Source organism: Centruroides sculpturatus, unplaced genomic scaffold (genome assembly GCF_000671375.1).
Source record: "Centruroides sculpturatus isolate CEXI.00-Female unplaced genomic scaffold, Cexi_2.0 scaffold43, whole genome shotgun sequence".
Classification (NCBI taxonomy): Eukaryota; Metazoa; Arthropoda; class Arachnida; order Scorpiones; family Buthidae; genus Centruroides; species Centruroides sculpturatus.
The window spans coordinates 514,689-541,215 of NW_019384334.1; the positions used below are offsets into that span (position 1 = coordinate 514,689).

Genomic DNA, 26,527 nt, shown 5'->3' on the forward strand with positions numbered 1-26,527 from the left:
CGTTAGTAGTTAGTAGGAACCTTCCTGACGGAATTTTACAGTATTTCCGTGTTTTGGTTTGTCTTTTAGTTTCTGCTGTGATTGAGAAGTTGAATTATAACGGTTTTTAATATTTTTCTCTTCAGATTTTGAAAGGTGAGGCTTTTTGTAAAATATATGATGAAGTACAATTATCCTGGACAATATTGAATGTTCGGTAAAAGTCCATCTTTATGTTAAATTTAGTTTTTGTCTGAGAATTGGGTTATATTCAAGGCTGTGGAGTCGGAGTCCTCAAAAATTCCCCACGACTCCGACTCCTTTATACTTTCCGAACTTGTTATGTATATAAAATACGAAAAAGTATTTGAATCGTGTCACATTTGACCCTCTGAGTTTTTTGCAAATCTATACGTTTAGGGATCTCTCGAACTCAAAAAATGTCAAATAAAGGGAAAAGTTCGCGTGCGCACGTGTATGTTGGTGTCTAATTTGTTTAATTTCTTTATTCTGTTCTGAAATATTGGTAAATTATTGAAAATTTTAAAATTAAAAAAAATAAATTCCGAAGAAAGAAACATTGGAGACCTGAATGGTTAAAAATCGGAATCGTACCAGAAAAACTTACAGAACATCTGAGAAAGACTCTAGAAGTGGGTCGAAAACGTTTTTAAATAGTAACTGTAAAGCTATACAAGGTTAGTATGCTGTATCTGTAATTATCGCTTTGTTTATTAGATGGATTTGAGAGAGAGAGGGTTAAGGATCACCCTGAAGAACTCAGTTTCTATTGTACTATTTTAGATACGGTATTTTGTGCTTTTGCGAAAAATTGAAAATATTTTTAGACTCATCAAAAAATTCTCTAATTAGTCTTGGAAGAGGGGGGACCTAATTTTTGCACCCGGTGAAAACAAGTAAGATCGACTATAATCTAATAATCTTAATCCTCGTTATCATTACTTTTTGCCAGAGCAACATCTGGCTCATCTACTGGTTTGTTTTTTTTTTTTTTTTTTATAAAACTTGTCTCTATCCTCAAAATTAAGTTTGAATTCTAATGAGTACAGACAGAAAAGGAAATCTTACAAATTATGAAGATGATATTTACTATGCACTGGAAAAAGTAAATCACATTGACCACTCTTCAAGTCAGGATGTTAAATTGGCAATACTGCACTATCCAGACATTATCCAAGATACAGGATACAGCATTGATTGTCACAGTATTGCCACTAACCAAGTTTCAGTAGAGTGTTTATTTTCCACTCTTAAAATTATTAAATATGATTTAAGAGCTTTAGTGAATGCTGACTTAATAGAGGTGACTATTTTGTAAGGAGTAATTCAGTTTATAACAGAGATGAAAAATAATAAATTAATCAACATGGCAAAATAAACAACCTTTTTCTTTACCAGTCTAAATGTTATATTTCTTATTTTTGGCTTAAGGCTGCTATACACGATGGGTTAATCCTCAAAGGAGTAACCATGCATGCCTGATTTTGAGTCATTCCTGAATGTGTGGGGGGGAAATTTAACAGTTTCGACGAACTGTACCGACCACCTGAGTAGAATCGGCCATATTCTTTAGGTTAATTCTCAAAGGAGTAATCATGCATGCCTGACCTTTATAATTCTTGGTAGTTTATGGGGTACAATTTAACAGCTTCGGCGACCTGTACCGACCACCTGAGTAGAATTGAAAAACCATTTGATTTTCCTGGCGCAGTGTCAGACTGCGCAGGCCGACCTAAACGTGTGTGAGAACAATGTCTCGTGAATGTTTGGAAGAATTATTTTCTATAACCTTATTAACTTTTATTATTTATAACCTAATAAATTAATTTTTCAGGTTATAAATTATTTTCGGATCAAAAATTTCTTGAGTAAATTAAAATTATAAATAATTTTAATATTTAGAAAACTTCTCAATTCATTTCTTCCGTTTTCATAAAACATCTTGATACTCTTTATCATTTTCTTCTACATTTTAAAAAATTTATTGTTTTAATATCCAAGTAAATTAAAACATGACAACTTAAAATAAGACAAAGTTTAATAAATTCTTTTTAATTATTAAATTATAAAATTAATTTGCGATAATAATGTTTACAATTTGTACTAATATCGGATGTGGTTGAGAATTATTAATATATATTCGTCTATAAAATTTAATCCATGAATTTTTTTGGTAGTAAAATCGACTTGCCATTGTCTTTCGCTGATAATTGATGCTTTTTAACATAATCTATAGCCCAAGATTTCTCTTGAAAAATTAATTTTGTGATCTGAAATAATTCCATTAAAAAATTATTCGTATGAAAAATTAATTTTGTGATCAGTGCTACCCAAACCACTACTACTACTATTTACACCATAGACTTCTATGCATACTTTTTTCCCGCGAGTTTTAATAGAATTTGTTGCCAATAAACATCAGTGGCGTAATAATAAACACAATGGCGTAGCGAACATAACTGCACCCGGGCCGTGACACTATATTGGCACCCCCTCCCCCTCCAGAAACAAATTTTGTTATTCTTGGAAACCATTAGGTTCCCCTCTGCCAGTGGCGCCCGGGGCAAGCTGCCCCACCCTCTGCTGAGAGGTTTTCTTCGTTTTGGGCGATAGGAAATTCGGAAGTTCCTCAAGGACAGGCAGCCTCAAAGGATTAACTTATCGTGTATAGCAGCCTTTAGTTTAATGTATAGGTAGCCCCCGTATTACATGGCACTTCTATAGCATGGGCTCATTCTAACATGGTTTGGGAATTGGGTAAAACCTTCATACAGCATGAAATGTAATAAAGGGTGTTTTTTTTATACCTCTGCGTAACTCCATGCGAGCATTCTAATTGTTTTCGTGGCTACTTTGAATGCTCTTACAATTAGGGACCCTTCTTTTGCCTCTAAAAGCTCATTTTAGAATTATAGATTCCTCCATCACGATACTATCAATAGTGTGGATGCTGCCATCTTTTTTTCACCGTCGTTCCTAAATGCCTACAAACAGCAGCGCACTCCCATTGCAGAATGACCGCTATTAACGAACGCATCCAAAAACTATTACCAGTTGATGATGATCATGCTGAGATCATCATATAGGATGAATAATCCTCTGGTAAAATATTTACTTAAATAATAAATAAGTATTTTACCTATGAAAAAAATGAATAATAAATCCAATTTAAATAAGGATTTAACAACATGTTTTTTAATTTTTGGAACCTAACCCCCCTTTTTGCACTAGTTCTTTGTTTCGTATAACACGGGTTCACATAACAGAGCAATTTTTTGGAACATAACTCCCATATTATACAGGGGTTACCTGTGTCTGTATACTTATATATTACCCAATATGCTCATTTATTATATACAACATTTTTATAAAACTAATTTGTTTGTGTACAAATTTACATTTACTATTTTTATTCATACATGCATACCAAATACCATTGCCATCATCAAACAAGTCAATAAATGTGAATTTATATAGTCAGTAGATGTGTCAAATTTTAACGTTTAAATTAATTAGATTTTTAAAATTGTTTAATTTTGTATTTTTCAAAATAATCAGAATCATTGTCATTATTACTTTCCTGGCAGTTATACAGTATAGGTCTATAACAAAGGAAAAGAATGACAATCAATCAAAAAATGATTTTCCCAGATTTTTACTCTTGGACTTAGGAAGCCTTGAAGCGTAGAGAAGTGCAAAAGCATTTGGAGTTTTTCTGTACACAATGATGTTAGAATGTGTACCAATTGATTTAGCTTTTTTTTTAGGAGATATTAAGCTTAACTGATTTAGGAGTTATTAAGTTTCAACCATTTTGAAGCTTAATAACTCTTGTGTTAAACCATCTGGCTCCGATTCAAAATCATGCCTCCCATACAGTCTAACATTCGTACATACAGAAAAAAACTTGAATGTTTTGTAATCTCGATATTTTGAGATGTCCTGAGTCCAAAAATGCAAAAATTTGGGGTGGGATCATTTTTTGACAAATTGCTACACTTTTTCTCTGTTATATATAACAGCCGGAAAAGTAAAAATTATTGAATACATATATTACTTAGAGGAGTATTTTAGGTTTGGAATAAAAAGTTTCTATATTTTATCTTTATTAGAACTATATATATTAAAGCTTATATTCTGAGGTCATCTGATGACATCAGAATTTTTGTCCCTACTTTGTTATCAAGTTTGCCCCATGTCGGAGTCAGAGTCGAATGGTAAGGAAAAGTCAGTTGGAGTTGTGTAAAAATCTACTGATTTCACAGTCCTGATTATATTCTACCTAGGTGTAGTCCCAATGGTGGTGCCTTAGTTTGTTAGGTTAGATTAACTATATTTTTAGTAGACGTCTCCTTTTTTTTTTTTCTTTTGTTCAAGAACTACTGTGAATCAATAACTAGTGATGTTAAAGATTCGGTGGCCTGCCGGCAGCTCCCCTTCAGGAGAAGTCAGTCAGGAGCAGGAACAGTCAGAAGTGCAGCCATTGGGACTACCTACGTAGACTTTGGCTGAGAATTATTCGTTATATTGTCCATTGTTAGTTGACCTGATTGTCTCACTTAATCTGGGAACATTTCAGACTCATTGATCTTTAATTAAATCAAGTTTTATTTCAGCTTCATAAAATTATATACAAATAGAAAAAGCTTGACATATTGTAAAGAAATTTGAACCCATTCGAGTTCATTTAATAATGTAACTTATAATTTGATTTTGAAAAGGCGTTCAAATTCGGTTACACCTGAAGATGGTTTATTGCAATAGATTGAAAACCAAAACTGAGTTTGATTAGTGGTTTTTGTAATTTTTACCACTAGTTAAAATTCACAAATGAATGAATTTGATGTTTTAGAAGTCAAAAAATAATCAAGATTATAGTTCTGAATGAGGGGATAATGGCTGCGTTCGGAGAGTCGACAATTACAACTGAGCAAAGATGCTTCAATTGGTAGCTGTTACGTAGTTACATGTGCTGAACGATGAGTGATGTATGCATTGGAACAAAAAGCAGCTGTCAGTGGTTGGTTTTGGGTAGCATAAATGAAAGACACTACTAAATTGCTGCGTTTGGCAGACTCGACAGTTCTAGAGCTGTTGAGTATTTTTCTGCTGAATGCCCTCTACAGTAGCTCTCTTTCAGAACATGTTTGACGTTTTGACATCACATTTGGTAGCATCTTTCATTTATGCTACCTATTGCTACCTGAAATTGACCAATGACGCTTTTTGTTCCAATGCATACATCACTTGTCGTTCAGCAGATCTGGGTTGCTACAAAACAGCTACTGATTTGCTCAGTTACAAAGAGTCTGCTGAACGCAGCCATTTTGATGTCAAAATACCAAATATGTCCCTAAACAGTGCTACTGTAGAGGGTGTTTGGCAGAAAAATACTTGACAGTTCTGAAACTGTTGAGTCTGCTGAATGCATCAATTGACACCTGGGGAAGTTGACTCATTTTATCTGGTATATGAAATTTAGAAAGTGTGACTAAAAATTTTTAACTGAATGTTTTGGATTAAAATACTAATTTTTACTCTACTTAATATTTTGATAAATATTTCTGATGAAAGTTCATATAGGAGTTAATTTTAGATCATATTTGTATATATCATACTTGCCGTCCATATATTATAGATGTGAGTGACTTGATAGCTAGGAAAGGCCAAAATTGGCCTTTCCTAGCTATCAAGTAAATTTTGACCTTTCCTAGCTAAAAAGGCCACATTGAACATGCGTTGTAACACGTTTTAGAAACAATTAAAAACATTTTCAACTGATGTATTCGTGTCTTATTTTGTTTAACAATATTGCATACAGTGCCATTTCCCACTGGTGGTGAGTTTTTGAACTTTTGCAGAAAACACAATCCCATGACTTCCTGTAAACTATTACAAAGTTTCATAACATTTTGCCCAGTAGTTTTCCTTTTATGGCCATTTCGAAGCAGAACTTTAATTATAAAGACCCTGTATATTGTATGTATATAATACATATTATGTAAAAAGTTAATTATCTGTAGAAAGACAATTACGAAATTAATCTGTTTTAGCCTATAACCTAGAACATGTGATTTGTCATGTGACTTAGGTTTACAAGAACTTCAAATTTGTTTTCTGGTAGCAAAGAGTACTTTGCTATCAGAAAACAAAAATGGAAATCTTTTATATTTATCATATTTTCAGACAAAATTTCATACATAGCATTTTTTCATAATTTAATCAGAAATTTAAAGCTTTCATTGAAATTTTCATATATCTCATAAGACATAGAACACAAAGGTTTAGTGTTAATGGGATACACAAATGCAATACATGGGCATTTTTTTAAGGGAAAACTTTTGATGGAAACTAATCCCTATTTGTATTAGATGCATGATGAAAATCCAGAAAATTTCATATGGCCAGCTTATTTGGTTAGATGTGAATCTAACCAGAATTTACTGTTGTTCGGTAGTGTTATCTAACAGATTAGAGACCAGATAGCCAACTCCTTTTTACTGTGTTCGCACACAATCCATGACTCACTTTAATCTCAATTTACCCACAATCTTGATTGCAACTGTCGCCACCCAAACATCAAGCTGTTTACACAGTCAGTTCGCTTGAGAAGAACCCAGCTATTGCATGTGATGATAAAACTGACATAACTACTCGATAAGTCTTGAACATCAACAAAAAAAAATGAAAGTTTTGGCTAGAAATAAGTACTTTTTCTTGCCATACATCTAATAATAGCCATATCTCATTGTCTCTCCAAATATCTTTATTATTTCTCTGTTGATAGCCTGACATGTGTTCTGCAGCCATCTTGTTTCTTCTCGCATACGAGGGATTGTGGGAATTCTCATATGACTGGATCTAGTTTCAGAAACACTGTTGTTTCGATTGCAATTGAACCTCGTTTCAGTCGAGATTGAAATGGTCTAGAGAGGTCACACCACGGCAAAGTTGCTGATCTTATCACAATCTAGATTGAAATGCTCGGTGCAAATGGAGTATTAGACTCTATTGGTAACAGGCTAGTGTATAAACTGTTATCTGTTTTATTATTTTTGGGTGAAATTTGTATTTTTTGTTTTGGATTTTACTTTTTGTGAGAGGGTGTTGAGCATGTGTTGCTCTCCTTTTTCATTTTTTTTTTTTTTTTTTTTATGTGTGATTCATGAGGAACCCTCAGTGAACTGTTTTGGATTTAAACGTGTTAAATCAATAAAGAACTTTGCTGCTACAATACAAGTGAGTTTGTGTTACAGTCCATTTTAAATAAAACATTTGTCTGTTGAGGCAGATATTTGGTGGTTTTGTGTCAGATTGAAGTGGATTGAATATTCTAGAATCTTCTACTGCATGTGTTATTGCACATTCCTTTGGATTAACTCAGTAGCAGCAAGATTCAATCAGCCTATTCAAATGAGTTTGAATTCTACTTTTGTCATTCGTCATTGTTGGAGAGCCTTAAAAATGTTTTAACTATAAAGAAGGCCCTTAAGTCCAATACTACCAAACTTAAGGAGAGAGTAAGTGTTGGTATTGGTGTTACAGATGATAGCCAAATAGAGTTGTTTGAAATCAAAATTAAAAAACAGACTTGAATTACATATTTCAGGAGATCTTTTCACAATGTTCCAATAAGGAAATTGAAATGTATACAGAGGAGCAGCAATCCATTGAAGAAATTATTGACAAATTATGATTAACTATAGAACAGAAGAATTCTAAACAGTCAAAATCAATTCCATGAGTGACACTGATATTCTAAAATTACAGGTTCCGGATGTAGGGCTTCTGAAGCTCTCTCTTCCAACATTTAGTGTGAATGTCAAGGACTGGTTATTGTTCCATGATTTATTTAAGGCTAGTGTGGATAGTAATTCTAATTTGTCAAATTGGCAAAAATTGCAATATTTAAAATCAGCCTGTAGAGAAAATTATTTAATTACTTCTGATTTTGGATTTTAACTATGAAATTGCAATGGAACTCTTGCAGGAGTGATTTTATAACAAATGTAAACTGATAAATGCTTTGATTGAGAAATTAATAAATATTCCAAGTACAGTCGACCCCCCCTATAACACGGTAGATACAATCCGAGTTTTACGAATCCAGCTTCTAGGAGTCCAGCCAATCACAGCCCAGCATGTATGCAGTTTACAGACTATGCTGTTTGAAAGGTTTCTTCCATAAAATTAATCGATTCTAGACTAACTCGACTCAACATTTCCAAAATACGTATAATTTTTTGGGAATAATCCATATAACTCAAATCTTCTTACGCGTATACTGGAGAATGTATAAATTAACACTCCTAAACCTTATAACTCCAGTAAAAACATTTAATAGCAAACTAACGTTTTCAACCGTACATTTGGTCTTCTTCAGGTTTAAAAAACCAGTTATATTCGAACATGTGAATGCATAGAACAAAACTTCTGAAATTATTTTCAAAAAATGGAACTTTACCAACATAATTTAAAAGAATAAAAAGTTAAGCGTGTGCATTGCCATGGCAACGACATGTTAAATGTGAAAATACGTTCCTATAATGACATATATGTGCTACATACGTTGACTTACATATAATGACATAAATGTGCTACATATGCTCCTATAGTGACATATATAAATACACAACATAGGGGTGTGGCTTCTAACCACTATTGTGGTCATTGCCTGTTCCTTCATAGCAGTATTTCCAAGCATGTGACAAATTACCAGCATCCTTAGAGTTAATGCAATTGGTGCGTAACATGGCCTTATAAATTTCAAGTGCCTCAAGGTTTCGTAGGTGTTCTACATGGTGAGACAGTTTAATCAGTTTGGCCTCCTGTAGGTCAGCTCTTATGCCTGGTTCAGTCGCAAATGTTGACAGGGCGGTGGTGTGCCTTTTATTAACGATATCATAATCGTGCTCCTTCAATCTTTTATTCAATGAGTGCTTTGTAGACCCAATATATACTAATTCCCTTTGAAACCTGTCATCCCAGAGAGGGACCATGTAAACACCTGGTTCTTGCTTTCTATTTATCTTGTCTTTGCCACTGCGGAGTAGTCCATATACCGTGCTTGGCCTCTTGTATGTAATTTTAGTATTAGTATGGGAGGCAATCTCCCTATAAATGGAGTTGAGGTGGTGGTTGTACTCAACCACCACACGAGGCTGTATGCTACCTATGTTTTGCGTTTCGTGGGTTGCTACCCGTGTGTTAGAAGTGTAGCTTGCGGCCATTTGAGAGGAGTATGCGCTGGAAAGGTTTACTAGGCTCCTGCTATATCCGTGCTGTAATGCTATGTTCTAGATTCGTACTAACTCCTTCTCAGTGTCTTCAGCTCTGGTATTGTGTGTGAAAGCCCGTTTTATTAGGGCACGGAAAGCCGCGATCTTATAAGAGTATGGGTCCGCAGAGTTGGCGGGATGAACAATGGCTTATAGCATGACTTGTAATGTACTTTCGTTATTACCCTAGTGCCATCAAGTTGAAGGTGGATATCCAGGAAATGTGCATCAGTATTGCTCATCTGATCCACTTTGAGGGTGAGGCCGTAAGGATTGTTATTCCTTATACTTATGAAATTGTTTATGTTCGGTTCTTCTTTCCATAGAATAAATATGTCATCTACATATCTCTTGTATATGTAAATGTTGGAAACGAACTGGGGTATGACCTTTCCTTCGAGCTGCCTTATTACCAACTCGCACAAATCCCCAGATAGGGGGCTGCCCATGGGCACGCAACGCTTTTGTAAGTACATATTGTTGTTAAAGTGGAAAAAGGAGGTGTGACATAGCATGTGCGTCAGCTCTAAAATGTGCTTACGATGTGCAGTGGCACTGGGTTCACTAAGTAATAGATCCCTAATCGCACAGAAGCACGGTTCTATTTTGATCGATGGGTATAGAAATATAAAGTCAAGGACTGTGATGTATGCATCCTGTGTTACGGTAAGAGGTCGCAAAGTATCTATTAAATCTGTGGAGTTTTTGATTATCCACGGATAATTACTCAAGCTTTCATGTATCCGTTTGTGCACCGCCGAATCCAACAAACGCGTCGGGGATCTGGCCTTATCAACATTCACCCCCAAGATTTCTCATCCGAGCTCTAATGCATGGTTCTATGTACGCACTGGGTGATGCCATAATACAACCTGAAAAAGTAATGCCGGACATTGAAGACCTCATCACAAATATGACCGATGTCCACAAAGAATATTATAGATGGAAAACTGCCTGCAGGATCCGATCATCCAACAGCCGAAACCGAGATCACTGTTTCTGGAATCTGCTCTCAAGATCCAGGAAATGGTTAACAGAACAACACATCATCGTCCTCAAGGTGGATAAAAGCAGGGCCCTTGTCTTATTAAAGGAGGACACTTACAATTCGTTAATGCAGACGTACATAGTGGACACTGACTGCGAACCCATCGATGAACTGTATGTAAATAGGCTACAAGCGCGGGTAAAAAGGTTCACGCAAACTCGCTTTGCTAGAGAATGGGGCTTAAACAGGGCTGTGGTTGCCTCTCCAGACACCCCCCGGCTTTTTGCGTTCGCTAAAACGCATAAAGAATCACCCTCCCTGAGACCTGTTCTTGATAAGCCAAATACTAGCAAGACGATGAAAAATGAAAGGATACCTATCAGGTTCAACCCTTTATTGAGGTCTTTATACAACACCATCGCAAAAGAACGAAAAGTTACCCTGACATACAGGAGATGCAGCACCTTGTTCGATATCCTGCGCAACGAAAAGGACCGATTCAGGGTGGAGAAACTATCAGGCGTCTACACAATCCCGCTAAGAGATAAGCAGTTTAACAGGGATCTAGTATATATAGGATTGACTAAACATTCGTTAGGGGTTAGGATAAAAGAGCATATCGCGGATATACAACACAACAGACGCACCACCTCACTCTCCACCTTCGCCACGGATCCTGAAATTGTGGCGGATTTCAATAGAGCGCGTGTAATTGTCACCACACCCCATATTCATCACCTAAAGTGGTTGGAAGAGATGGAAATTTTTAAGGCATACGACACATCCACATGTATTAATTCAAGAGACGAAATAGGCCTTTCCATGGCATGGCAAAACGCACTACATACTACTCCGTATGTAGTGCGTTTTGCCATGCCATGGATACTATTTATTAAGTACAACGGTATACTATTTATTAAGTGTTAAAAAATAAAATAAAATAAAAGGTACTGGGGAACATGTGAGAACATTATTGGATAATTGTGTATCAATGGCACGTTTTTTAAATATCCTAATAATATTTTTCTCTTGAATATGGACATTTATTGTTATCGTCGAACACTTTCAAACATATCACGTGACGAAATAAATGAACGAACCATGCGATTCAAACTCAGCAGCATTTGGATGTATTCAAATTTTTTCGTTTGATGTTCGATCCAGCTATACCTGAAGAAGAGCCCAGAAGGGGTTAAGAAAATGTTTGTATTGGAAAGATTAATTTCTATACACATCGGTTAAAGGTTCAAGTAGGTCTTATTTATTTTTACACACCCCGGTGTGCAGTTGCTGCTTTATAATTATTGGGAAGATTTGTGTTGCTCAAATGGGCTTCAAATGACACAGGCCTTGGAACCGATCATTATTTTTAAATTAATCACTTTTTTCAACTATTTTGGCTATATATCACTATTTCCCACTTTTTCTGCTGTTATTGGCAACAATGTTTTTGTGACGCCAAGCTGTCACATGTTACTTATTAATTAATGATTAAATACTTAAATTTTGACGTCCATAACATCTTTCTCTTGTTGCACGTTGAAAACTTCTTGTTATTATATGAGTTTTGAGATCTTAAAAATGTTAGTTACACAATGTCATAAATTTGAGAGTACACAGTCTAATGTGGACAAAATTATTTTTGAAATAGAGTATTTTAATTCCTTCTGAGCCCCTCACAATTAACCTTCACATCTTCAGCTGTTGTATAGATTACTCCCTGGTGGAATTTTGGGACTTTGAGTATATATCTGAACTGAGGGGACTGAGACGAGTTTTATGGTACCCTACTTTTGAACTGGAGACAAAAAGTAACAAAGTTATATTTACGATTTCTTGCCTTTCACACTGCATTCTATGCCATTTTAGAGTTTTCCATGGTAATGTATTTAATCCAACCGCATGTAGACTTGCAACCTTGAATATTGTTTGAGCTGAAATAAAAGGTTTTCTATTAGCCTAACTAGTGACAGTCACCTTCTGGAGGGATAGGTTAGGTTTTTTGGACAAGCCGCGAAAGCAGTGCATAGTACTAGCTGACTGCAAGCGTGTCAGTGGCTGAGGGGCCATAGGCCCCGAGGTTGAGGAGCATGGGAGTGTGTGAAAAGAACTTACTCCAAATGCATTACTCCAAACTTTTATCTCATGTTATATCAAGGTTATATCATGAGTGCATGCAACAAAGTGATATTGCATAAATTGCATGACTAATTCATGCAATGTTCCATGATTGCTAGCACACCTTCTATGGGCTTAGAGTTGAGTCCGTTCTTGGATATTAATGGGCTGATTTTAATAAAACTTTGCCATTTTCCATTAATTGTGATGATGAATCCAAATATGTTTTGAAGGCCCATTTAAATGTTCAAAATAAGAGTCCATGACTGTTTTCAATGTACAGAGGTGTTAAAGTGACAATGTCCAGGCTCTCTGATGTGAATGAGCACACCTAACAGAATTTAGATCTAGAGGTCAAAAATAAAGACAGCATTGTGTGCATGTAATGGAAAATGGGTGTAAAAAATGAACAAAAAACAAGAATAAAGCAATCAGTGATGATTACTTTGTTTTGGATTGTCTCTTGTACCTGGCGTGCAAGGATTGTCTCCTCCATTGATGGCAGTTAAAGGAGAGCCTCTTTTGTGATGGCAAGTGCAGTTCACCTGTTTGCATCCATCAATCAAATACAAGAATCACCTCTTCTACTCTTCTATGCCTAACAGGTACAGGGTTCACCAGTGAGTGATGCATTGTCCTATGGGCAAAAGAGCAATTGCTTGGGTTCCTCACCAACAGGGAGCCCAAAATCAATCTTTTATAAACTTGTTACTGTAGTAAGGATATCAAAATTTAAATTTTGGTAATATCTGGGGATCCTAGATTGATGGTTTGGTGCAAGTGCAAGGTGTGCTGGTACAGCACAAAAATTGCATAAAAAACAAACGAGGATACTGGGCAATTTTGACAAGAATTCCCTGAACAAAACTTTTTCAAGTCAAAGCTGTATATGGGGCTCTCTAATTCAAATTTGTCTGAGGGCCTATGAAGCTACTAGGGATTGTTTTTTCTTTCTGGCTCTGTCTCAATTCCATCACAATATGAAAGTTGTGCAATATCCTAGCTCATCTATATAAATGAGAATGTTGCGCTCTAACTCTGTTCAAGGGAACATTTTTGAATTGAAATAACATGTTTTCTGGTGCAAATCAGAAGTTCATATATAGTTAATTTGCCCCTCTTTCTGTTATGATTTCCGTGTCTGATCTCAACTTTCATCTGTCTAAGGCTGAGACTCCACTACCGTAAAAACGGTATAAAACCCCTCACTGTAAAATATTTTACACCTGAGCATGTTGTAAAACCAGCGTAAAAGCAAGTTGAACACTGCTCAACTCTCCTTTACGCTGGTTTTACAACCTGCTCAGGTGTAAAATATCAGGGTCATGTGATTAAAAGCTTTTACAGCGAGGGGTTTTATGCCATTTTTACGGTAGTGGAGTCTCGGCTAACTCTGTTTTTTGAGAATGAGGAAGGACAGAGAGAGACAGATGAGAGTGTGAATTTATAGGTTTGCAATTCTTTTAAATTGCAAGCTAATAAGTATCCTCCAGTATCTGAATGGATAAAACTACTGAATATCGGTAGTTGGTAATTGGTTTGCGCATTGCCAATGGACTGGTCATGTGGAATTTTCTGGGCTTTCTTTGTATTAGTAACACTTCAATTAGGGCCAGTTTTTAAAAGTCTTTCTGGGATACACTCCTTGACAGATCGCTCGTGTGTCATGTTGCTGTAACAAAGTAAACTGAATCAATTCTAATAATTGTTCTATAAGTGCAATATTTACAATGACATGCTTAACTACTAGGAAACTGATTTCATCTCCCCTTAGTAATTCAAACCTATTATCCCAAACTTCTTTCACTGATATGCTGAAACATGTTCTAATGTTCAGCCAAATTAATGTATGTTCAATGATTTTAAGGCACAAAGTAAAGCTTGAAGCTTTTTCTGTGTGGATGTTTATTTTTCTTATTTATTAACATGGCAGCATTGCATCATTCAAAATTTCTTGTAGTGTAGTTAGTGTAATGTGCACTTTATACAAGTCTTACTGTCAAATCTGCATCCATTGTTATGCCACAAGTTTTGAAAGTTTCCTTTACTTAGATATTTTTGCTGAGCTTTACTTTTTCAACCTGGTTTCACCCAATTTTTTTAATGGGATCACATAAAAACAATTATTCTCACATTTTTACAAGGTTTATTTAAACAAGTCTTATATGAAGTCTTTCAGACATTAAGATTATCAACTTTGATCACATGTGGGCCATTACAACCTATCCAACATGGATCACTTTTTAAATATTAATAGTAAACCAGTATTAATTAGTAGTTGTTGACCATCCTCTCTTTCAGTAGGTCAACGACTACTTTTGGTCGATTTACTTCAGCCCTTCTTTGCAACAGCCCCCGTTTTTTTTTATTAGACCAGCAGCATGGTGGTATTCGAATAGGAAAATTACATAATACAAGGTTACTGGCGAACACTAAATATGATTTAAGTGGTTTTTGAGGTTGCCGAGTTTAAATATTTTGTCTACTTTTTGCAAAATTTGATTGATTGGCAGATTATCATTTGATATTCAGCTGTGGATGGAACACCTTGATAGAGCTAACATTAGAAAAAATTCTGTCTACTTGACCAATGAAATTGTGCCATTTTGTACCATCTGACTATAGTGATAAACATGACAATGGTAGGCTGAAGTAACCAAACTTTTTATATGGTTTCTGTTTTAATATTTGTTATATTATAGTATTTGATTTATATAAGAACAAAAGTTATCTTACGTAAGGGTTTATCACACCAAGTGACCATGACCAACTAACACATTTTAAAAGTTCTTTAAATTGTGTATTGTAGAGGAATATAGAATTTTAAAAATGTGTTAGATTGGTAACTTGGTGTGATAAATCTTTACATAAGATAACCTTTGTAGTTATATAAATTGAATACAATAACTTACTGGAATGTAAATACTTAAAATAATCAAACATTTTAGTATTTCCAGCAACAAAGTATTTAATAAAATAAAAACATTTTTGACTATATAAGCCACTTTAAAACTTTCGTTTTAAAGTGGCTTAACTGAAAAAGACTATTAAATATAGTCGAAAACGTTATTTTATTAAATACTTCGTTGCTGGAAATACTAAGGTGTTTGATTATTTTAAATTGAATACTATAATGTAATATAATAAAAGCATCAGAAGTATGAAAGAATCTGGAACACAGAAAAAATAAATGGTGGTTCCTTCTTATTTCAATTTTATATCAATTTTATTAATGTTTGTTTTTATTCTTTGCTTGGGCAATGCTGGACTTACTTGCTAGTAATATATTAATGAAACTTTTTATGCTGTAGATTACATGTATTAAGAGATGGCAGAGCAACCGACTTTTGGATGTGGTAGAGGAGGTCGTGGTGCACTTTTATTAGAGGCACTTAAAAGTCATACCCGTAGACCAGGAATAACATCTGAAAGCAAGGTTTTGATTAGTTACAATTTTTAGTAAGAAAAACATTTTATATAGTATATTATAATAATTTAACTTTTTTCCTAAAAACGAAGGAAGCACCTGTTTCAGAACATGAAGCTGCAGCCCAGGTATTTTTGATTTTAAATTTTAAATATTTAGAGTAGTTTTAAATTAACAATCTATATAAGTTTATTTTTCTGAATTTGAATGATTTGGAAAGTATTTTATTAAAAATTTATATTTTGAGCTTTTGCATTTTAAAATAATTTGATTCAATCTGATAAACAGTTTTTGTATTTATTATAAAATTAATTTTATAGACACAAAAAGTTACAATTGGAAGAGGGAAACTATTACAAATGGCGATGCAAAAAGCCTCAAGTAGTAAATCAGATGAAGACAGTTGTAGTCGTAGTCAGACTTCTCTAAATAGTCAAAGTATTCCCACACCAGGTGACAAGTTATTTATATAAAAATTTATTGTTATCAAAATACTTAAATCATTTTAACTATAGTTGGTTGTGTTTTGTTGTTTAATCATAATTGTATTTAATTAAAGTTGGTCGTGGCATGCTTGGAAGAGGAGCTGCTCTATTAAGTTTGAAACAAGATAGTTTAAGAAACTTACCTTCTTCATCTGCTGCTTCAATATCAGGATCATCATCATCATCATTTAGTGCAGCAAGATTTACTCCAGCGTCTGAACTTCCTAGTGCTAGGATTTCTTCAAAATTTACTCCACCTGAATCTTCAAAGTCAGAAATTTCTTCTGTTCAAGAATCAATGTATTTATTTTTATCTTATTTCTAAAATTTAAATATTATTTACAATATAATATATATGTATGTATATATTTTATGTGATAGTCAAGAATCATCATCTTTGAGTGCTAAAATGTCTAAGTTAGCATTAAAGCAGAAAAATGCAGAAAAAGAAGGACAGTTGTAAGTTATCTTGAAAATAGGCCATATAATTTTGTTACTTAGATAATAGGTTGATTGTTTAAACTTTTTTTTATAGGATGGAAGTAGAAGTAAATTATGTGAAATTGCATGTTATGGAAGGGAAGGGCGTGTTTGAATACCATGTTAATTTTATTCCGCAAGTTGACAGCAAAGGAATTCGATTTAAACTGTTAAATGATCCTAAAGTAAGAACTATAATTGGGAAAACTAAAACATTCGATGGTGCAAAATTATTTTTACCTTTTCAATTGGAAGAGAAGGTATAGTGTTATATTTTGACTTGAATATTATATTTGAAATATAGAAATTACATTAACTGCTTAAAGAATTATATGTACACATTTTCCCCCCAGGAAACAGTTATATCTGTAGCTTCACCTATAGATCAATCAGAAATAATGATTAATATTAAATTTGTTGGTAAAGGCAGTTCTTCTGATTATATGCATTTATATAATATCCTCTTTCGTAAAATTATGTACAAACTTAAAATGACAAACATTGGAAGAAATTTTTTTGATCCAAAAGGAGGTATTACTGTCCCACAGCATAAGTAAGTAGCTATTTATTAAAAAAATAAGTTTTAAAATAGTTTAAAGTTTTGACACATTATTATATGTTACTAGATTAGAAGTTTGGCCAGGTTATATAACTGCTATACAAGAATTTGATGGAGGAATCATGTTAAATTGTGATGCTTCTTTTAAAGTTTTGCGTTCAGTAACTGCATGGGATATTTTGTGAGTATTTTAAAAAAAAATAAATTTTAAGCTTTTAAGTTTATTTAATTTTGAAATTTAGCATTATAGCATTTTTAGTGTTGTATGAATGGTTTCTCAATATTTATATTTATTATATTTTAAGATAAGTCCAGGAACATATATTGCTGATTGCTACAAAACAATATTTAAAGTCAAATATTTTGATTCTTAATTTCTGGAATGTTAGATCAGTCAGACTGCCAATAAGTAAGATGACAATAGGTGACAGATTCCAAAATTTATCACAGAAAGTATCAACTACGACATCATTCCTCATTCCATACAATGGCTACCATATTATGAGTCATTATTCACAATAAGTTTGTAATAGTTTCTCGTTGTGACTGACCATGTTTATCCACAATGGAGCAAACACTTGATGTTGGCCAACTCTCGATGACAGATGAACAAACTATCATCATTGATACCTTTTTCTTTTTTGGGGGTCATCCCCTCTAAATTTCAATGCCCTTTTTAGGCAATGTTAACTAGTTAGACCAATGACAATTTTTTTGTTATGTTCCTGATAGTCAGTCAGTCAGGAGATGTGTTATCTCTGGACAAGGAAGCATGTGGGAAATCAGATCACTTTTTGCAACTTTAAGTAAAATTTTTTTTCATTTAGCCCATATGTAACAGACCATTAGAAACTGTTTTCTTTGTTTAAATGCAGAATTTAGATGATTACTGTTTGTGTTTAATTTAAATTTCATTCTATTCATACTGAATATCATTATACTAAAGATTATAATTTTTTGTTTTTGCTAAGTTTTTATCAGAAATATAATTAATTTTTTAATGTTTAATCTGTATAACTATTTAACTTGGATTTTCTAGGCACCAATACAAAAATTCAAAATTATTGAAATATTTCATATACAAATATAATTTTTGTATTAATGAAAGTTTCATTTATATTCAATCTGTGTGTTAAAATAAATTTTTTATTTTTGTTGATAAAATATACATGTCATTGAATTTTGTCAATGTTCAATGTCATTGAAATAATGTACTTATTTCAATAGTGTGAATATTATATATAATTTTTTGCCATTAATATTTTTCAATATAAATTTCATTCAATGTTTATAGTTGAAAAATCATCATATGAGATTCCTATTATTTTTACTTTTTATTAATTGTTAAAGTTCAATTGAATTTATGTAAATCCTTATTAAAACTGAAATGTTTTATTTTATTATGAATTAAAATTTGTATTTTTATATTTTACAGAACTGAACTAACTTGTACTCATGCGAAACAAATTCAGGATATGGCAGCAAAACAATTGTTAGGATCTATTGTGTTAACTAGATACAACAATAAAACTTACAGAATTGATGATATTGATTGGAATCAAACACCATTATCTACTTTTACTAATAGTATGGGTCAGAACATAACTTACAAGGATTATTACAAGTGAGTGATTGTAAAATGTTTAACTTGCTCAATTTCATTTGTAAATTTGTTTTTTAATTTATTATTATATTTTTTCATTTGCACAATTAATAAGCATATTGACAATGATGATCAATCTTTCACCTGAATTATAAGAATATTGGTTAAAAATATTTATTTAAAATATATGAATTAATGACACAATGAAGTTTTTCATATAAGGTACGTAGATGATAACATAAATGCCTGAAACTTTCTCTGTTAAATTCAGATTTTCTATGTAATGATCATATTGTAATATCATGTAATTTATAGATAACTGATTTGTCAGCATAAACTATATTGTTCTTTGTTTACGTTACTTCTATTATATGCACACACTTTTACACTCACTCACATCACACACACCAGATGCAAAAGAGATCTTCCAGTATTGCACAAGTGTATGTAAGATCTGTACATATCTGGAAAATCAAGGAATAAGATTTTAGCAGGGAAAGCCAGGGAATTCATCTGTCGCTCTTGCTTTTTTTTTTTTTATCTAAATATGTCTTTAACCCCTTAAGTTCCCAACAATTTTTGATATTAATGTAATTAAACATAAAAAATACTTAAAACTGAAAAAAACGAGTTAATTTTGAAGAAAAAGCTTCAAACTTTATTTTCCTTTGTCTGGCCTTTCTGCAAAATTTGACACCAGTGAGTCATTGTTTACACAGCTGGATGACCTTGAACACAGCTGGAGTCGGATTTCCCGGGATATTCTCAAGTCTCGGGGAGGCGAAGGGTTTGTAGTAGGGTGAGTAGAAGATGGCAGTATATTTTTAAATATTTTTAAAAAATTGAAATTTTAATTGCAATTTCTGACCCCTCCAACTTAATTAAACGTATATATAATAAAATGTATTAATTAAAAAAATTAAAAAACTATTGGAGGTGGTTTTTGACATCAGAAAGCAGCTTTAAATAACTTTACGGAAGGAAAATCCGTGCACTACAACTTTAGAACGATTAATTAATTTTGATAAAAAATCTCATTAAAAAACAATTAAGCCTTAATCGAGCCTTATCAAAAGCTAATTAAAATCATGATAAAAATTTTTTGCGCGGGTAAAAATTTTTGAAAAAATTTGGAGACTTAAAAAACATTTCAAAAATTCAAAAAAAAACAAAAATTTTTTTGGGGTGCCGAAAGGACCGAGTTTTATGTAAGGCTATATAGCCTGCCCGAGTTAACTCGGGCGAAGAACTTAAGGCGTTAAAATATGGATGAGTGTATATTTTTATGAATGAAAAAATATATTACAAGTTCTGTTGAAAAAATACATAGATTGTTTGAATTGAGTGGCTCCAGTTTGTTCCAGGGGAATCAGCTTGGTGTCGCTAGGTTTGTACAGATTGTCTGGTGATAAAGCCATTTTCTGATTACAGATATTTTTATTTCTCGATTAGATACATGGTTTTTAGTGAAGTGCGATTTTTTTTGTTTGTCAGATTTCAGAATGAATGACCTCATGGAGCTTGTTGTGAAATTTTTTGTTAAACTTGGAAAATCTATGACTGAAACATTTGCTATGCTCAACCAGTGGGTAGATGAAACGTCCCCCAGACCCAAAAAAGCTCGCCAAGTATGATCCAATGTCAAGGTGATGCTGACAGTTTTCTTTGATGCTAAGGGTGTTGTTCACCATGAGTACCTCCCCAAGGCTCCACAGTGAACCAGACTTACTATGTTGAAGTTCTGAAATGTCTGAGGGATGCCATCTGTTGCAAAAGGCCAGAAATGTGGAGGAGTGGTGATTGGTTTCTCCATCACTACAATGCTCCAGCCCATTCAGCCCTCAGAACTCTTGAGTTTTTGGCCAAACACTCGATCACTGTTCTTCTCCACCTCTCTACTCACCTGACCTTGCTCCTTGTGACTTTTTCTTGTTCCCCAAACTCAAAAGACCCTTGAAAGGAAGAAATTTGAGACGATTCCTGAGATTAAGGCAAATGCGACAAAGGCACTGAAGGATGTTACAAAATAAGCATACCAGGAATGTTTCAATAAGTGGAAACACCATTAGGATAGGTGTGTGTGTGTGTGTGTGTGTGTGTGTATTTTCATTAAATACAGTAAAACCTGTCTATGGCAACCAACTTTGGTTCTTTCAAAAAGTAGTCTTTTAGACAGGTGGTGCTGTAATACCATATTTCTGCATGTATTTTGCATACAGATATGGCTAAAAGCCATATCTACTAAGCACAACTCTAGATGAGCAAAAATAAGCAAATTTTTTCAACAATAGAGCTATATAGGTGCTGTATTTTATTCTTATCGGATAACTTGATTAACAGAAGTTGTTGCAATTTTATAAGACAGATTTATTATCAGTATTTTAAAGATTAATACAGTATTCACATTAAAGTGCACTTGTTCTCTTTGTTCGCTCCTCAGTTACGTGTATTACATCATTGATATGGAAGTGTGACGTATCTCTCCACCACTTTTTTGTTTTTTTTGTTGTTGTTTTGGTTTTTGTTAGTTTAATCTTATTTTAACATTAAAAATGATGTATTTTTTTATATTTAATATTTTCTTAAGTATAATAAAAAAAATAAATTTAATAATAATAAAATACTTATTATTTCTTCTCACAATACGATTTCATTACATCAATGACAGCTGCAGAATCAAAAAAGAAAGGTTGCCTGTAAAACTAATTTTTGCATTAATATATTTATTGTTTTTTGAATATTTTGTGTGCAAAAATTACTTGGATATTATTTTTCTAAAAATATTGTGGAAATAAGGTATGTTGATACAGAAACTACTTATTGCACATGTACTGTATATGAGTTTCAAAAGGTAAATAAATAAATAAAATAAATTTTATCAAATGATGAGATCAGATATTTTATACCACTGAGGAAAATACTGTAGGTCTACGGTAAAATAAATTGCTTTTTCCCACAGTTAAACTTTGCTACTAATTGCCATTATGATAAACCGTTTTCACTTTCTCTGATAACTTTAACACGATTTTCTAACAACAGCACTTCGCATTTCTTTTGTTTTTGGGACAATTTCAAACAAACTGAAATGAATTTCCTTTGTTGCTAGACTAATTCATTCACACCTGCACCTATTTTCAAGGGTGGGAGAAGTGCCCAAGGTTGGTTCGAACAAGAGTTTAGACTAATTCATTATATTAGGAAGAAGGAAACATTGTTGAGATGGGTTCAAACAATATTTTAGACCAGATATATTCGTGGAAGTGGATCAATTATTACAGTTGTTGTATATTGTTTCTAACCAAAAATTGATGCCCATGGTTGTGTTACACAGGTGGTCATTTAATGCAGGTAACTTATACGAAGATTCTATGTATAAACTATTCTGTGCCAGAAATTTTTTCCTGTTTTGACAGGTGCCCATCGAATGCAGGTGGTCGCCTAAGTAGTTTTTACTGTATATGCACACATATGTGTATGTATGTATGTATGTATGTATGTATCTATTTTGAAAGCTATAATAAGATGAGTGCATTTTATTTCAGGAAATCATATGACATTGATATTAAAGATAATTCCCAACCATTACTTATTCACCGTCCAAAGAAAAAAAATATTCCTGGTGCTGCGGATGGTACAAACCAGGTATGAGGTTTTTTATTTTTGTATGTAGAAAGTTATATTTAATATAATTTATCACTAAAATAATAATAATATTTTTTATTTTTATAGGATTCAAAATTTCTTTGTTTAATTCCTGAATTATCATATTTGACTGGATTAACAGATACTATGAGATCTGATTTTAAAGTTATGAAGGTAATTTTAAAATTATTTTAAATTACATATTCATATAAAAAATTATAAGGAATGTGCAGTTTAAGTGATGTATGTTACTGTGTTAATTATAAAAAAACATCAGTTTGGATATTTAGGGATAAACCTTGTATTTTGTTATTTAAGTTTATTTTCTTCTGGAATTGTTCTGATTCTTTGTGTATCTGGCATGTGATATTAAGTGAATAACAATTATTGGAATGTAGATTTATTGCTGTAGTTGTATGTTTTGAATTCAGATATAGCAGTGAGTTTAATGTGTTGTTGTGTACTTTAGCTAGACTTTTTTATTTATGTATGTTCTACAAGCTTTATCTGTTGTAATCCTAAATAATTGTAGACTTCTCTTGATCACTCATTCTTGTGCAGAGAAACAGATATCACTTCTGAGTGCAAAGTCGTCTTCCAACTGAAACTTTTCTATAGAATTTTCTATTTATCTAGACCAGGAACTAGCAACCTGTAACTCCAGCTAACTCTGAGGTATATATGACCCTTTGAGTGTTTCTATGGCTCCTGATATCATTCTCTCTTTCTTTTTGCAGAATGTCTGGATTATTTTAGCAGCTGGTGAATTATTACATTTTAGAAAATGTTCATTAAGAAACTATAATGTCCTGTAGAGCAGTGGTGTGCAAACTATTTTCCTTTCCGATCTACCCATTTTGTGTAAAATTTGTTGTGACCCCTGGATAGACAGTAGACATTTACTGTGACTATACTGTTGCACTGCAAGCTAAATATGCTTGTTCAATATGTCTTTCTGTTGCAGTGTGTTCTACTCCTGTTGCCGCAATGTTATCAGTATCACTGTCTGCTTGCCTGCTGGTTGAAGAAGTATAGGTATTAGGTACTAATACAGACAATTGTTTTGTAAAAAGATACAGTTCTTATAAATAGTTTCTTATAGTTTTTACAAATAATATAATTTCATTTCACTATTTTACTGGTACCTGATACTTCTTGAAGAAAAGCCTTATATTTTTTATTGTTAAATAAATTTCTCTGAATGTGGCAACTCTGAAAAATTTTCTTGTGACCCCCCTCTGGGGTCACACACCACTACTGTAGAGTATAGATAACTTCATAGACAACAGGTAAAAATAATGAAGCTAAATATTTTTTATTAGTGATTGCTTTTGTATTTCAGGGTCACTTATAGTTAAATAAATAACTAAATGCTTACTGGAAATATTAAATAAAAATAAACAAATACCTTTCTCTATTCCAGCACAATTTTAATGCGTTGAAAAACGTTTTCGATCGTTTTAATCGATCTTCTTCAGTTCAAAATTTGAACTATATAACGAACAAAGTATTCGAAAAAATACAAAAAAAATTCACATCACTTATTTACAGTTAAAAAAAATTTTATAGACCAGAACAAGTAATAATCCGAGTGTGCTCGATCTGTCGAATATGGTTGGCGTGATAGCACGACCCATCTAAGTTATAACAGTTTCTGATGAGTTACGAAACTTGTGTGAAATTTGTCATTATTGTGGTAAAACACTACATCTGTTTTTTTTTCTATCAATTCTGGACCACTTTTTCTGTTTGATGATATTACGTAATTTGTTTACTCGAATGCAGTACACTTTTGAATCAATTGTTAAATTGTCTGGTAAAAGCTCCAAAAAAATTTTCCTTAAAATCCCACCAAATAGAACATTTCTCTTTAAGAACTCGTGGAATTCATATATTGAGCTTTGAAACGAAACCAATTTGTTTCAAGTACTCATAAACAGTTCAATTTGACAAATTTAATCTCTCAGTGATTTCACGTGTTGTTATTCTGCAGTTTGCATCAATGGGTACTTTTATTTTGTTTTCATTGGCTTCAATTGGCCATCCATAACATGGTGCATCTTCAATACTGAAATTTTGATAACGAAATTTTGTAAACCAGTTTTGGCACTGTTGTTCTGTCAACACATCTCTACCATACATGTCACACGATTTTTTTCTTGCTTGAACGGCATTTTTATTCTTTCGGTAATAAAAACACAAAATATGCCGAAGATGCTGCTTTCGATCTTCCATATTTGATGGGACACACAAAATAAACAATTGCACGAAATCAAACAAAATTTTCTACAAATAATCCTTAAAATGCTAGCTGTCAAAATATATAATGATAATACGGTTTAGAACGAAAATGGGGGAAAAATATGACTAATCTGTCTAGTGGAAAAAAAAACGAACTTACTTTCCGAACAACCCAATATATATTCCTTACTGGTATGAAAATGATTGTTTCAAAAGTGCGTGGTTAGTAGGTTAGTATATGCACATCTGTGAGGTAATGAAAGGGAAATTGTAGTGTAGAAGTGTATGAAGTGAACATTGTAGAAATACAATTTAGAAGTATAACCAAACTGAATATAATTAATTTAAATCCAACTGTGAAAGAATTTTGTACTGTGATAATTAAATGCATAAAATAAGCACAACAAAAATATACATGTATATACATAGAATGATGAAGATAGGAATAAATTTAAAAGTAATATTGAGCATAAAAAATAAAGATAAAAATACAAGTAGTAACAAAGATAAAATTTATAATATAGTGATGCAATAACAGAAACGTCTATCAACAGTGCTACTGTACTGTAATCTTAGAAAGGATCATTGTACTTAATTCATTTAAAACATTCATTATATTTTCATTGAATGACATTTTATTTCAAGTAATTTAAATTTTATTTCTTGGAAAATGATTACCAAATCATGTATTGTCTATGCACCTTAAAAAGTAGATGTCATTAAATACAGTTTTATTATATTTAAAATGTTTTTTTCATTTTCATATTCTATAACTGTGGATAAATTGATTTAAATTGAAATTTAAAAAATTGACTCTTGTAAAAAAGATTGTCAGAACCTAGTTTAGACTAATTTCCATTTGTATGTCTTGAATGAATGTGTTATTTAAAAAGTCATTTAGCTCTGTTTGTAGGGAAAATAAACTTTTTCATCTACTGAGTTGTCATAATTAAAATAACCCCATTCACTGTTGTCTAGAGAGATATTTAGCAGTCCAAATAAACCATATCTGTTACGGAGACATTTCAGAACATGTGGAAGACTTTCTGTAAAGAGTTTGTATCAAAACTTACCACTACAATACTTTTGGCATTGCAAGCAACAAGAATTTTATTTGTATGATATTTGTGATGTACAGAGACCTTAGCTACCCAGAGTATACTGCTTAAGAATAGGAGGTTCCTATTCTGAAAGTGTTTAACGGTTTACCATAATTAATCCTTCATGATACTTCTCATTTGTTATATGGTGCTGTTTTTCAAGGCTGCCAAATTTATAAAAAGTCCTCAACAAAGCATACTTTTTAAGTGTTTGCCAAAAATTGCATGAATTCAGCTATGGAAATCAAGGAGACAAGCAATAAGAAATGCATGACAATCTTCTATTGGTGAAATATTGGCACATAAACTGTTCACAGTATCCAATATGTAGAGGTACTCCATCTTGCATGAAAGCAGGTGACTTAATCTGTTTATTGAATGTGAAGGTGCTGTAAATCAGGATTAAAAATGTTGCTAATTAATTAATGTAATAATAATTCTAATGTTTTGGTAATTTCAACTTAAGTAGTTTATCATATTGGCACTGGGTTTTGTGTATTTTTATATCATTAAGAAGGTTATTCAATTATCCTATTTATTATTTTTTTAAGATTATGAACTCTACACTTAACAACAATATCAATCAATTATATATTTACTCATACC

General features: G+C 32.7%; 1 protein-coding gene across 1 annotated transcript in view; it reads left to right on the forward strand.

The window, feature by feature from the left end:
- The window catches only part of LOC111631443 (piwi-like protein Ago3), a 65,195-nt gene continuing 38,668 nt past the window's right edge, over positions 1-26,527 (forward strand). Inside the window, exons 1-12 of the mRNA XM_023375694.1 lie at positions 1-135; positions 15,696-15,820; positions 15,904-15,939; positions 16,132-16,264; positions 16,371-16,596; positions 16,678-16,755; positions 16,832-17,036; positions 17,130-17,329; positions 17,403-17,516; positions 18,771-18,959; positions 22,481-22,580; positions 22,668-22,754. Coding sequence (XP_023231462.1) covers positions 15,713-15,820; positions 15,904-15,939; positions 16,132-16,264; positions 16,371-16,596; positions 16,678-16,755; positions 16,832-17,036; positions 17,130-17,329; positions 17,403-17,516; positions 18,771-18,959; positions 22,481-22,580; positions 22,668-22,754 — 1,476 coding nt within the window. The 5' untranslated portion in view covers positions 1-135; positions 15,696-15,712. The remainder of the gene's footprint in view (positions 136-15,695; positions 15,821-15,903; positions 15,940-16,131; positions 16,265-16,370; positions 16,597-16,677; positions 16,756-16,831; positions 17,037-17,129; positions 17,330-17,402; positions 17,517-18,770; positions 18,960-22,480; positions 22,581-22,667; positions 22,755-26,527) is intronic.